At 38.3% G+C, this 13,989-nt stretch overlaps 1 protein-coding gene across 2 annotated transcripts in view; it reads left to right on the top strand.

Moving 5' to 3' along the window:
- Positions 1–13,989, top strand: part of Aifm1 (apoptosis inducing factor mitochondria associated 1) — a 35,746-nt gene that overhangs the window by 2,586 nt on the left and 19,171 nt on the right. The window contains exons 2-5 of one of the 2 annotated variants that reach the window (XM_051178975.1): positions 6,218–6,348; positions 11,915–12,014; positions 13,185–13,309; positions 13,435–13,565. In XM_051178975.1, the coding sequence (XP_051034932.1) occupies positions 6,218–6,348; positions 11,915–12,014; positions 13,185–13,309; positions 13,435–13,565 (487 nt within the window). Of the gene's footprint in view, positions 1–4,680; positions 4,824–6,217; positions 6,349–11,914; positions 12,015–13,184; positions 13,310–13,434; positions 13,566–13,989 lie in introns of both variants that reach the window. The other variant, XM_051178974.1, reaches the window with a different exon arrangement.

A 13,989-nucleotide genomic window follows, 5' to 3' on the forward strand; every position in this document is an offset into this window, starting at 1 on the left:
TCCTAGAACTCCTCTGTAGATCAGGCTGGCCTTGAACTCACAGAGATCTCCCTGCTTCTGCTCCCTAGTTCTGGGATTAAAAGTGTTTGCCACCACCACCTGGCTTGACTGTTTTACTTTATTTGGAATTATAGCTTTTTTTTTTCAGATAAAGGATCTATGTTGCCCTGGTTGCCCTAGAACTCACTATGTGGACCAGGCTTGCTTCATAGAGACCTGCCTTCTGGGTGCTGGTGTTTAAAGGGTGTTCAACACTAAGTGTTTGCCTGGCCTGAATATTTTCATCTTTAAAGAAGATACTAAATTCCTTGTGGTCTAGAATCCTAGATTGTGGACACTGCTAAATGACATATTAGTTTTTGATATTTTGAAACAGGATCTTGTTATATATTCCAGTTGTTACACCCTCTCCCCAACTCACCATGTAGCTAAATTGGTCTTGATCTAGTCCCTCTGTCTTAGCCTTTGGAGTACTTGGTGGCATCTTTTGAAAGCCTAGATGAATCTTTTCTACTCATCCTATCTAATCAAGGCTTTACAGAAGAAAACTTTGGCAGACTAGCTTCTTCTGTAATCAGACAATAAGTTAGATTCTTAAAACAATGTTTTGAGGGAGTTGCTGCATGTGTTAACATTCTTCTAGGTCATGCTTCCCAAAGTTGCCTGGTTATATGAATTGAGTAAAGGATAAAACCCAGATCTACTCTGGGTTCTGCAAAAGAGATGCCTGGGGATGAAAATAAAATTCTGGATGTAGTCCTGGAATCTGTGTTTTAGCAAACTCTTAGAATTCATATGATGAAGTACATTTGGGCAATTACTGTTTGGGATGAGTAGTGACTCTTGTCTTTTCTCTTCCACTGACTTACAGATTAAGAAAAACTCAGTAACCTTGGTTCTCTTGTGATTTGTATCAAGCATATTTTCTCATATTCAGAATAACAGTGGTTACTTCCCCCTCCTAAACCCAAGTGGGAGTTTGTCCTATCTTTTCCTGTGTCCTACGCATCCTGTGCAGTTTTTTACACATACTAAATTCCCAGGGAATGGTTTCTTTTATCCATTATCTAAAGCGTTTCTGTGCCTTTTGTAAGAACGGTTCGTAATGTACTATCATTATCATTCTTACTCTTCTAACATTCCAGCAAGGGTTGATAATTTTTTTTAAGATTTATTTATTATGTATACAGTGTTCTGTTTGCATGCATGCATGCATGCATGCATGCATGCCTGCAGGCCAGAAGAGAATGCCAGATCCCATTACAGATGTTTGTGAGCCACCATGTGGTTGCTGGGAATTGAACTCAGGACGTCTGGAAGAGCAGTCAGTATTCTTAACCTCTGAGCCATCTCTCCAGCCCGGGTTGATAATTTTTTAAAGGGTGATAAAATTAAATAGTTGTTGCATTACTTATAAAAAGGCACCTAGCTATAGCAAGCACACTAAATAGGCTGTGTTTTATCCATGTTGGAAAGCTTACTTTCATGTTTAGGAATCAAGTTTTAAGAGCATATCATTTGGGATTCCAAAGTGCCTCAGCGTATGAATGTGTTTCTGGAAAGGTCTGGGAGTATGCATAATACAAATTTATCTCAGTCTCAGAGGCGTAGCTAAGATTGCAGGCCTTATCTACCAAGCCTGGCTCTGTTCTGTCTTTTTTATATGCTTTTTTTTTTTTTTTTGGTTTTGTATTATTTTCCTTTAAGAGTCAGGTTTCATGTGGCTAATATGGAACTCCCTTTGTAGATCAGGCTAACCTTGAACTCAACCTGCTTCTGCTTCCCAACTGATAGGAATAAAGGTGTGTACCACCATGCCAGGCTTCGCTTTGTCTTTTAAAACCTAGTCAGGCTGATAATGACATCAACCTTTTAGACCTATGATTTTTTTTTTTTTTTTCGTATAGTGTCCTACTTGCAACGTTAGTGTCATCATCACTCAGGACCTTACTAGGAATGGAGATTTGTACCCCGTGTGGTAGCCCAAGCCTATAATATTAGTACTCATTAGGCTAAGGCTGAAGGATTCACCTGGACTGCCTAAGGAGACTATCTTTACAAAAAAAAAAAAAAAAAAAAGAAGAAGAAGAAAAAGAAAAGAAAAAACATTCAGTGAGGTGGCTTAGCGTTAAAGACACTTGTTGCCATACTTCAATCCCTGGGACCCATAGTGGGGAAAAAAAACCAACCACTGCTCTAGAGCAAAGTGCACATACTTAGTCAATCATGACCAGATAGCTCCTGCTTTTGTGTACTACACAAGTGGAGTGGATTTTACTTTTAGTTGGTGTATTTTATTTTTTTTGAGACAATCTCAATGTGTAGCCTAGTCCATCCTGTCTTTCAATTTAGGATCACCCAGTCTTACCCTCTCCAGTGCTAGAATGAGAATGACAGGCATGGCCCACCATGTCATGGCTTTATTTATTTGTTTTTATAGTCTTTTAGGTGTTTTTGAGGTATTCTCATACTGCAACCCAGCCTGGCCTCAAATTTGCAGCAACCCTCCTCCTTCAACCTCCCTAGTGCTCAGATTATAGGTGTGAGCTACCATGCCCAGCTGTGTTAATATATTTTAAATGGCCAAGAAAAGCTTAGTAACAGACAATATTGTGGTCATTGCGAATTATATAAAACTTAGATTTTAGTAGTAATATAAGTAAAATGTTATTGGAATATTGACCTGTGTATTTTGGGAGCTGCTTTTGTACCCGCAGGATGAATTGTCACAGAGACCAGCCTGTCTACACAGCTGGAAATAATCACTATCCTAACAGCAGAGAACACCCATGAGGTATAATCCCTGAGAAGGCACCAAGGCTGTGCCATGCCTCATCTGAAAATGCCAGCATCCACTGGGAGAAAAAGAAATCTGCAGATGTCTCACATTTACGTGTTCATAGCATATAATGATCATATGATTATTACAGGGTGATAATATAAAAAAAAATGACTGCATTATGTTGTCCGAGAAACTGCAAGACATTGGTAGACACTTTACATTTTGCCATTCTGGAATATACTTAAGTATAAATTAAGTTATTGTTCACTATGAAATTTTTGTTCTGAATTCTTTAATGTTTCTTTCTTCTAGGACACATTATTCTTCACACAAGACAGAACTGTCTGTCCCAGGCTTGTAATTATCAAGGTTTGAGCCATGTAGATTGCTCCTGAAATGGGTATCCTAATGTCCCAGATAGCCTGTGATCAAATTTGTATATTTTTAGCTTTCTGTATCTGGTGGTTCCACATCTATGGATTCACCAAACTACTAATCAAAAATATTTTTAAATCTGGCATGATGGCACTTGGGAGGCAGACTACTTAATGAGCTCCAAGTCAGCCAGCCAGGCTACATGGTGAAACCCTGTTTTGTTGTTGTTGTTTTGTTTTTTGTTTTCTTGGTTTTTGTTTTTCTTTTTAAGGCTGGGCAGTAGTGGCACAAGATTTTAACCCCACCCCTAGGGAGTCAGAGGCAGGGGTGGATCTCTGTGAGCTGGAGGCCAGCCTGGTCTACAGAGCTAGTTCCAGGACAGCCAAGGCTACACAAAGAAACCCTGTCTTGAAAGTCCAAAATAAACAAACGAAAATAAATATATAAATAACATTTTTTTATTTAATTTATTATTTTACATGTCGATCCCAGTTCCCCCTCCCTCCCTTTTACCCTCTCTGCCCTCTCACATGGACCCTAACCACCCTCCCCTCCCATCCCCCCACCCCAATTCCATATGTAGGGCAATGCCATCCAGTTGGGGTCATGCAGATCTGACAGGTCCTGTGAAGTAGGGACTAGGGCTTCTTTCCTATCTCTAGATTAAGGCAGTTATCCCTCCATGGAGGGTGCAAGGTCCTTTTGTGCACCAGGGATACATCCTGGCTCCGCTGTCTGAGGTCCCTTAGACTGTTCAGTCCTTCTGGCTGAGACCCATACTCAGGGGGGCCTGAGTCAGTCCCATGCTGGCTTCCCATTTTAAAACACTATCTGTACTGAACAAGTACAAGCTTTCTTTTTTTGTTTGTTATTTTCCCTAAACAATATAGTATAGCAGCCATTTGCATTATATTAATTATTATAAGTAATTTAGACATGGTTTGAAGTATATGTGATGATAAGCAAATTGTTGTATGCAAATTTCTCCAAGGGACTTGAGCAGGTGTGAATCTTAGTTCCTTCTACGGATCTGGACTAAAAACTCCACAGGTACTGAGGGATAACTGTCTACTGAACCTAGTTATCTTGGTGTTTACTTCATTTACAGTGAAGTTGTAAAGATATTTGATGAAATAACTGCTCATTTTTTTAAACAAACTTTTTGGAAGCTGGGTATCCAATGAATGTTCTCATTGGATAACATTTAAATTGTTCTCTTGAGAACTCAAACAGGTAAGCTTGGTATGATTGTGTAGGCTTAGCAGGATCAACATTTGATGCCAGCTTAAGCTACAAAGCTCAACCCTGCCTCCAAAAAAAGTCTTATTACCATAGGTTATATATAAATATCTGTAGTATTTGTGTGCAGTTTTGGTGATATTTTTCTTGATCATAGAACACTGAACAGCATAAAGCCCAAGGTATAATTCTTTATTTCTACAGTACATTGATGTTTAATCATAAACATGTGTTAACTATTCCATTTGTGTGTGTGTGTGTGTTAACAAATTGTGTTCCTTTAGGCAACTTGTTCCAGCGATGGCATGTTCCTCTAGAACTCCAGATGGCAAGACAAATGGCTAGCTCTGGTTCATCGGGGGGCAAAATCGATAATTCTGTGTTAGTCCTTATTGTGGGCTTATCAACAATAGGAGCTGGTGCATATGTAAGTAAAAAAAAAAAAAAAAAAAAACAAGCAGCTTGTGTAAAGAAGCTGCCTGACAGCTCCCATTGGTAGACCCAGTACTACTCTGCTTTAAAGCTTTTGCAACTAATTCTGCTTTCTCCTGTAGGCAAAGTTCCAAAAGACCTTCCTTAAAATGTCTATGGGAGCTGATTTGGGAATGACTGATACTTACTCTGATGTTGATTGACCTTTGCTCGTTTCACCTGTCTTTCTATTCTTTGCTTGAGAACTGCTGTGTTTCCCGAGGCTTGACTAACCCACAAAATGACACTTGTTCTTTTGATTGTGATGAAGTAACCTGTAAACAAAGCCAACATTCATTGCAGCTCCTAAGCACAATATTAGCTTTTAATGTATTTGTCAATTTTTAAAGACTCTTTTCCTTAGGTTGAGATTGAATGTTTAAAACACAGCTTTCAATAAAACAATATTAAGCATTTCTTAAAAAACAAAAACAAAAAAAAAAAAAAAAACCACTAAATCCCTGGATCTCCCCCAAAGACTAAATTATAGAAACAGGTCTAGTATCTCCAATTGTAGAATGGAGTATCTGCAATTGTAGAATGGAGTTTTGGGGAGCTGAGAAACAGTATTTAAATACTCCATACTGTTAGCATGGTTATCTCCTTAAAAGAACTGAGCATCTTAGCAGGTCACAGAGGATTTATTCTGTGGATGTTCTGTTTTATTTTAGCTTGGCAGAGTGTACTGTAACTAAGCAGACCCACCTAAAAGTGAATCCTGTAAGGTTGAGTTATTGACTGATGATGCCTACTAACATCCTTGATCAAAGAAAGCTGTTTGCTTTACATACTAAGAACAAATGGTTGGATACCATTACAGTCTTAGTTCTTTCTCTGCTGATAATAATAAAATTATTTTTGTTCCTCTGTCACTTTGTATTTTATTTTTATTTATTTATTTTTGGTGTTTTCAAGACAGAGTTTCTCTGTGTAGCCTTGGCTATCCTGGAACTCTCTGTAGATCAGCCTGGCCTCGAACTCAGAGATCCACCTGTTTCTGCCTCCCAAGTGCTGGGATTACAGGTGTGTCTCACCACCACCCAGTGGGGCCATATTCTTGTACCTTAACCTGACTTCAAAATGTACAAGAAGAGTAGCCAGCTCATGCCAGTTACAAGTCAAACTAGAGCAAGAAATAGATAAAAATCTGCCTGATAACATACTTTGAGGAAGAGACCTTCTCCTTCAATCCTGGAGCAGCTTTTAATTTTTTTTTTTTTTTTTGTAATTTTTTTTTAAAGCACAGTAACCAAAATGCTTTTCTGCATTTGCATTAAATGTTTATTCATTAATACTTAGTGCCTTTTCTATTTCCTTTTGTCTCCTTCTTGACCTTATGTTTACCTACAGTTGTGCAGTGTCATCTCCTAGGATCCCCTTCTAGATCACTAGCGTCTACAGGTGCTTCTGGGAAAGATGGCAGCAGCCTAGTATACTTCTTAATTGTAGGAGCAACAGTGACTGGGGCAGGAGTGTATTATGTAAGATGCTTCTACTAAAATATGTTTGGGGATAGGGTGGGTGAGACCATGGCACTAATAATAACGTGGTTCATAGAATACAGTAAAATATTCACAGCATGTGCTATCTATAGACATTTGTTAAAGGGACATTGTCAGTTGCTAGAGAGTCCTCACATCTTATTTTTCAAACCTTTGAAGTTATACTAGACCAGTCTAAACCCATACATTTAGAGCCAAATCCTTCTATGAACCTTTTCTTTAAAACATTTATCAAATTTGTGCTTATTTTTACACTGCCAAATTATATTGTGCTTTAGTGCTGCATGTCTAACAAGACAGTCTCAGTTGAAGAAGTAGATAAAGGGAACTTGAGCACCATCGACTTTGAATGATTTTAAGTAAAATGTAATTTTTCTGTTTTGTGGCGCAGTCAACTTAGCTTTTACTGTGAAAAGGCATTTTATTGAATGCTTTTGACAAGGTCCTGAACGCCATAAAGATCATTTTCCCAAACCACCCACAGGCTCTACTTCAAACTAAATTCATTTGGCAGTGTCCCTTTTGTTACCTCTAATTTGGTCAAACTAGTGGCTGAAGCATTCATGTAGGGTGATTTCTTGAACACCTCTCATTGATGATTCAGATACTATCCTCTGAGCCTCAACTTTTCCATTTCATATTTTTCAGGGTTTCTCATCACTTCCACCCCATTTATTCAAAAACTAATTTTAAAGTGTTTGCATTAGATATGTTAATAATGCTTTCAGTCTGTTAACCCTTTAGTTTGTGTTGCTGACCAGAGTTGGATGGCCTGCCCCCACAGAGTTGTTCATGCAGATAGATACTCTTGATGCCAAGCTACAAGATGGGCCGCCCACTGTAGCTTTCTCCTGTTTTAAGTTTCTAAGAAGCACACATTTCGCTCAAATCTTTTAGTTAAATGCTTCATTGCTCTCTGTGTTTGTCCAACACTGGTTGTAATAAACCTATTGTAATGCCCTCGGTTAAATGATAAGCTTTTGTCTATATTTATCAAAGTATTCTATATTTTTTTGATTCATGTTTTAAATAGTTGAAAAGTTCCTATCAAGCAGCTTAAAATTTTTCTCTGGGGGGCTGGAGAGATGGCTCAGAGGTTAAGAGCACTGGCTGTACTTCCAGAGGTCCTGAGTTCAATTCCCAGCAACCACATGGTGGCTCACAACCATCTGTAATGAGATCTGATGCAGGAATACAAGCAGGAATACATCACTGTATACATAATAAATCTTTGGAGGAGAGGAAAAAAAATTCTCTGAAATTGATATTAGTTATAAGAGAAAAGACTTAAAATCAGTGTCCAGATTTGGTGAGATTTCTGTGGCTGCAAATTATATAGTTCAGGGCTGATGAGGTAGCTTAGTAGGTAAAGGTGCCTGTCAGTAAAGTTGCCTATTGCTAAGCCTGACAACCTGAGTTTGATCCCTGGGACCTACATGATGGAGAGCAAGAAACACAATTCTCTAAAGTTGTCCTCTGACCCCCCACATTCACACTGTGACACTCACCTGCAAGCCTACACATACAGATACACAAACAAATGCAATGAAAATAAAGTTCTTATATTTGTTTCTCAGACTGTCATAACCAAATACCCAAAAAATGCTTTTAACTGTAGACATTAATTTTCTCAGTTCTGAAGGCTAGAAAGTCTAGAATGAATGTCAGACAGAGTAAAGTTTCTGGTGCAGGTTTTCTTTATGGCATGCCCATAGCCAACCCTATACCTTCCTTACTGTGTCTTCACATGTGGGCAGGGCAGTGTTGAAAGTAAGTGAGGTAGTGCTGGTGTCTCTTTGTAAAAGCCCTATCCAACTCATCACCACCCCTGTCTCTGGATACCGTCATCCCGGCAGCTAGGGATTCAGGATATGAATTGAGAAGGTCAGTCCTTAAAAATATCCCTTCCAGAGGAGAGCCATCGCTGGCCACTGTGAACCTTAGAATCTTACTTATGCCCTGTACCTGAATTGCCTGTTCAAAATTATCCTGTTTTAAAAAAAAAACTCTTTAGAAAAAGAATAATTGGCTTTAGCCAAGGCACAGGAATCTTGTAGCTGATAAAAGGGAGGTAAGATAAAAATTAAAATGTGTGCTGGTGAAAAAGAAAAAAATATCAGCAACTTTTGTCATTTGAAGAAATGTTTCTAATTTGACAATAATTCCTTCTTCAATAATTCCTATATTAAGGGTTCTTTACCTCCCTGGCCCTCTATGCCCCACTGGCTTTAAAAAAAAAACACTTTTCCATGATCAACAGTAAGAAAATGCAATTTATCTTGCAAACCATAAAGCTACATATAGATAAAATGCAATAAGTTTTAACCAGTGTTATTCTTACTGGGTTGGAGAGGAGATATTACTCCCCTCTGTTTTCCCCCTACTAATGCTGATCCTAACCAAAACTACATCTCACAGCCCACTAATGGGTTTCAACCAGTCTGAAAAGCATTGATCTTAATGGTATCATCTGCTGTTTGATACAAACAGGAACTCCTGGTTAGTACCCATGTGAGATTTTTTGCTAGTGACTTCCTCTAGTACCTCAGGTAGGTCCTTTAATCTTGAATTTCAGTGAACCGGCCCAAAATGGCCTTTAGAATAATTAATGAGGTTGAATATTTGGGCCCTTCACCACTATTCAAATGATAGAATCATGTTGCCTCAGAAAATGACCTTTCTTTTCAAATTCCTTCTTGTTTAGAAAGGTTACCTCCACTAATATTTTCATAAGTTTATAATATTTCTTAGCCTTATTTGCCCACTCATTGGAAATCTTTGTAAACTAGGAATAAAGAAACCCTTTGGGGAATATAATTTGATATTTATGGTGCATTTAAAATAGCTTTCACTTTAGAACATTGAGCTTAAAAGCTGTATATCCACATTTAACCTTAATTTAACCCTTTCCCTACTAAACCTTTCCTGCTCCACTCCTTCCTTGTGTAAAAACATCAGGAGGCATAGAATGGCTCAAACCATGTCAGGATGACCCTGTCAATATGAGCATAGCCTCAGTCTATTTCCTGTTTACTTCTGTCAGTAACAGTGTACCACCTGTTAATCACTTCACAAGGTTAGGTTCCCCAATAGAAAGTGTTTTCTTCTTTTATTAATTTTTTGTGTGATAGTAGGAATCAAAACCAGACCCTTGTGCTTATTAGCCAGACATTTCACCACTGAGTCACATCCCCAACCTCATAGGAATATTCTTACAATATATCTTATGGCACCTGTCACCTGTTCTAATTTTCCTTATTTCTACAATTAGTTAATCTGGGATTTCATTTGAGATATGGTCAGTTAAAAAATTTTTTTTAATGTTTTGTTTTGGTCACTTATATTTTTATCTTGTTATCCATGTGGGATACAAAAAAACAAAAATTTTGTGATTAGATGACATCCTTGGGCTAGGACTGTAGCTCAGTTGGTAGAGTGCTTGGCCTAGCACATATGAAGTCCTGGGTTTGGTGTCCAGAAATGTTACAGTTAGACAGACATAGTGATGCATTAAGTATCCCAGAATGGGAGAGGTGGAGACAGGGGGATCCGAAGTTCTTGGTGATCCTTAGCTACATGAGACCCTATCCCAAGACAGTCATTCTTGTCTACCACATTTTTGTTTTTTCCAGGACCATTTATGTAACAGCTCCGGCTAGCCTGTAATTCACTCTGTAGACCAGGCTGGCCTCAATCGAACTCACGGGGATTCACATGTGCTCCACCACCGCCTGGCTCACTTCTTATTTTTTAATTAACTAATTAATCTTTGAGACAAGGTCTTACTGTATATAGTTCTAGCTGATCTCAAACTCAGAGACAAGCCTCCTCTCCCTTTTTCTTTTTCTTTCTTTTTTCTTTTTTTAGCATGGCGGAGCATAATGATGCATGCCTTTTAAAAAAATGTTTTATATTTTTATTTTTACGTGCATTGTTCGTTTTTAAACTTTTATGTTTTATTTATTTTGACATGGGTGTCGGTGTCCCCTGAAACTAGAGTTATAGTTATGTGATATATATATATATATATATATATATATATATATATATATATATATAGAGAGAGAGAGAGAGAGAGAGAGAGAGAGTGAGAGTTATATTTACAGGTGTGAGCTGCCATGTGGGTGCTGGGAATTGAACCTGAGTCCTCTGGAAGAGCAGTCAGTGCTCTTGACCACTAAACCACCTCTCTAGCCCCCAGCCTGTCTCTTCTTGCCAAATGATAGAATTAAAGGCATGTGCTACCAAACACAGCCCATTTTAAAATTCAACTTATCTTTTTGTTTATGAGATCAAGATCTCACCCTATAACCTCCCTGGCTTAGAACTCATGTTGACCAGGTTGGTCTCAAACTCACATAATCTACATGTCTTTTCCACCCTAGTGCTAGGATTAATAGTGTGTTACCACAGCTGTTAACTTTTTAAAAAGTTACTAGTTAGGGCTGGGGAATATAGCTCAGTGGTCTGATATGCATAAGGCCATTCGTGGTCTCCAGCAACTAAATATTTTAAAAATAAGTTAAAAGTCACTAATAACCCCTGATACTATGTATTAATAAAGATAAATAACAGAAACTAGTCCTAATACTAAAATATCTTTCCTTAACTTGAAAGTGTAGGGGAAAGAGTATTTGAGGGACTGGAGAAATGGCTCAGTGGTTAAGAACACTCACTAATCTTTCAGAGGTTCTGAATTCAATTCCTAGCAACCACATGGTGGCTCATAACCATCTGTAATGAGATCTGGTGCCCTCTTCTGGCCTGCAGACGTACATTCATGCAGAACACTATACATAATAAAGTAATCCTTTTTTGAAAAGTGTATTTGAAATAAAACAGGTGTTTAGTGAAGATGGTGTTGGCCCTTAATAGTTATTAATTTGTCATGTTTCTAAGTTGAGATTCATGCCTCCTTAGTTTAGGGGGAAAAAGGCTATTGCTGGGAAGATGAGTTACATTTTAAGAATAGGATACATCTAGCCACATATCTCAATCTCTGTGAAACATTTACCAGGAAGATATATTCCCCATGCAGATTGATTTTACAACTAGCACCTAGCATAGTCCAAAACCCCTTTCTGTACTTTGGCCATTTCTATACTTACTAACATTAACATTACATTTCCTTTTCTACTTTGAGTTTGAGATCAAAGAGTTGCTTACCAAGAGTATCAGAATATCTGAAACATATTTTGATTTGCTTTCAAGTATTCTTTCCTCACCAAATACGTGTGCACTGGATAGTTATATTTCTCTCCTTCTCTCCCTCTCCCCTCACCCTCTCCCCCTCTCCCTCTCCCCCTTTCCCTCTCTCTCTTTAACTTTGGGCTGGAGATATAGCTCAGTGGTAGAGTGCTTGCTTATCATGCATGAAGCTCTGGGTTCAATCCCCAGGACTAGAAAAAACTTTGCCTTATGATTTTGGCATAGAGGAACTAACCTCAGTGTAGACAAAAGCTTCTCATTTAATTCAAATGATATTAGCTTATGGTCTGAGTTAACTGTATCATGAAATAAACTTTCTCCATGTTTGGATCTACAGGTCTACAAGACTATAAAAGAAGACCAAAAAAGATACAATGAAAGAATATTAGGGTTAGGACTGACACCAGAAGAGAAACAGAGGAGAGCCATTGCGTCTAGTAAGTATTGCCCTATGTGTCCTCCTCTATATGATTGGAGACTAAATAAGGGAAAGGGGAAGTGATTAAGGGTTATGATTTACTAATATCTTGTATTACAGTGTGAGATTGTATGCTTCCAGAAATTATGGTTTTACCCTCCAAGGGGGAGCAATTTCCTAAAGTACTTGGTTGGCATTTTAGGCTTTAGAGTAAAATTATTGGGGTACCTGTCTTTATATAGGTTTTTTTAAAGGGCGAACTTGGTAAGATAAACTATGGGAAAAGATAGGAAAGCCATTTTTCCAATGATTAACCCTTTTTGGTCATATTCCCTTGAATCTTCGGAATTTTGAGTTGTTGCAGAAATGTTTCTTTTCCTATAACACAAAACTTTAGCCTTCACTTCCGTTTGACTCATTTGGATTTTCAAAGAGGAATGTTTTTAGCCCTTTAATAGACCCTGTAGTTCTGGGTAGGCAGTTTGTATTGCTTTTTTTTTTTTCAACAATGCCTTCTTTTTCATGTACATTGTATTATAATCCCCAGTTTGCCTCCTAGGTATTTCCCCTTTGGTGCTATCAAAAGGTGCAACTGAACTTGATATTCAGTAGAAAAATAAGAATGGCCAAGGTCTTTTAATATGCTTTCTAATATAACTAGCCAGGCATGGTGGTGTACATCTGTAATCCTAGCATCTGGGAAGCTGAGGCTTGCCTGGGCTACAGAGTGAGACTGTATCTTAAAAATATTTACAGTAGGCCCTACATCTAGTGAATCTAATGATCTAATCTAGTGATCTAATGAATGAAAGGCACCAATGAACTCATTCATTCATCCATTTACATTTTTCCCCACTGGTAAAATGAAAACTGTGAAAAGAATACTTGCTTTTCCCCCCACCCACTAGGATGTTATGAAGATTGCTTTGTGTTTTGGGAGGAGTCTTTTCTCCCATTTGGCCTTTTTTCCCTCTGTTTTTAGTTCTGGCTATTGAACCTAGTATCTTGGACATGATAGGCAAGCTTCCTACCACTGAGCTACATCTTAAACCCAACAAATTTAAGTTTAGTACAGGTGTGCTTGTTTTATTTTATGTAAAAGATCAAAACAAGTGCAAGGTGACTTCTTGAAACAGTAGCCAGGAATCACCTTTGCGATGACTTACTCTGCTTGTTCTGTTACTTACAGCTGCAGAGGGAGAGTCAGCTCCTCAGGTCAGAGTACCAAGTCATGTTCCTTTCCTGCTGATTGGTGGTGGCACTGCTGCTTTTGCTGCAGCCCGATCCATCCGGGCCCGGGACCCTGGGGCCAGGGTAAGGTGCATGCTATTTTGCTGGGCATGGAGGGGATAGTGTGCAAGTACTTAGCCAATGTGCATGCTTCAACATTTGCTTCTTAAATTGCTTAGCTCGGATAAGTATCATTTTGTGTCTTAAAGGTCCTGATCGTATCTGAAGACCCTGAGCTGCCATACATGCGACCTCCTCTTTCAAAAGAATTGTGGTTTTCAGATGATCCAAATGTCACAAAGACACTGCAGTTCAGACAGTGGAATGGAAAAGAGAGAAGGTGTGTTTGCTTATATAAAAATGGGTCTGATTGAGAATGAGGAGCAGGTTAAGATTTTGTCACCATCATGTGTGATAAATAGGAAGTTTGTACATCGGAGTCTGCTATTGTACATACTTGGTCAGGCTCAAAGGCAACAAAAAGCATTCTAGCTTCTGTTTCAAAACTACAATAATCAGCAGTTTAATGCTAAACTGTGAATTATTAGAAGCTCCGATTTCTAAGGCCTTTAGGTTAGATTTCTGTGCTAGAGATTAGCTTAGCCAGAGTTGTCTTTTTTTATATATATATATAAATACCTAGGCAAATCACATAAAAGCAACTGAAACTGATTTTAGGGCACTCTTGTTTATTTTGAGGTGTGTATGTGTTCACAAGCATATATGTCTGCATATATGTGAAGGTCAGAGGTCAACCCTGGGTG

Source organism: Phodopus roborovskii, unplaced genomic scaffold, assembly GCF_943737965.1.
Source record: "Phodopus roborovskii unplaced genomic scaffold, PHOROB, whole genome shotgun sequence".
Taxonomy (NCBI): Eukaryota; Metazoa; Chordata; class Mammalia; order Rodentia; family Cricetidae; genus Phodopus; species Phodopus roborovskii.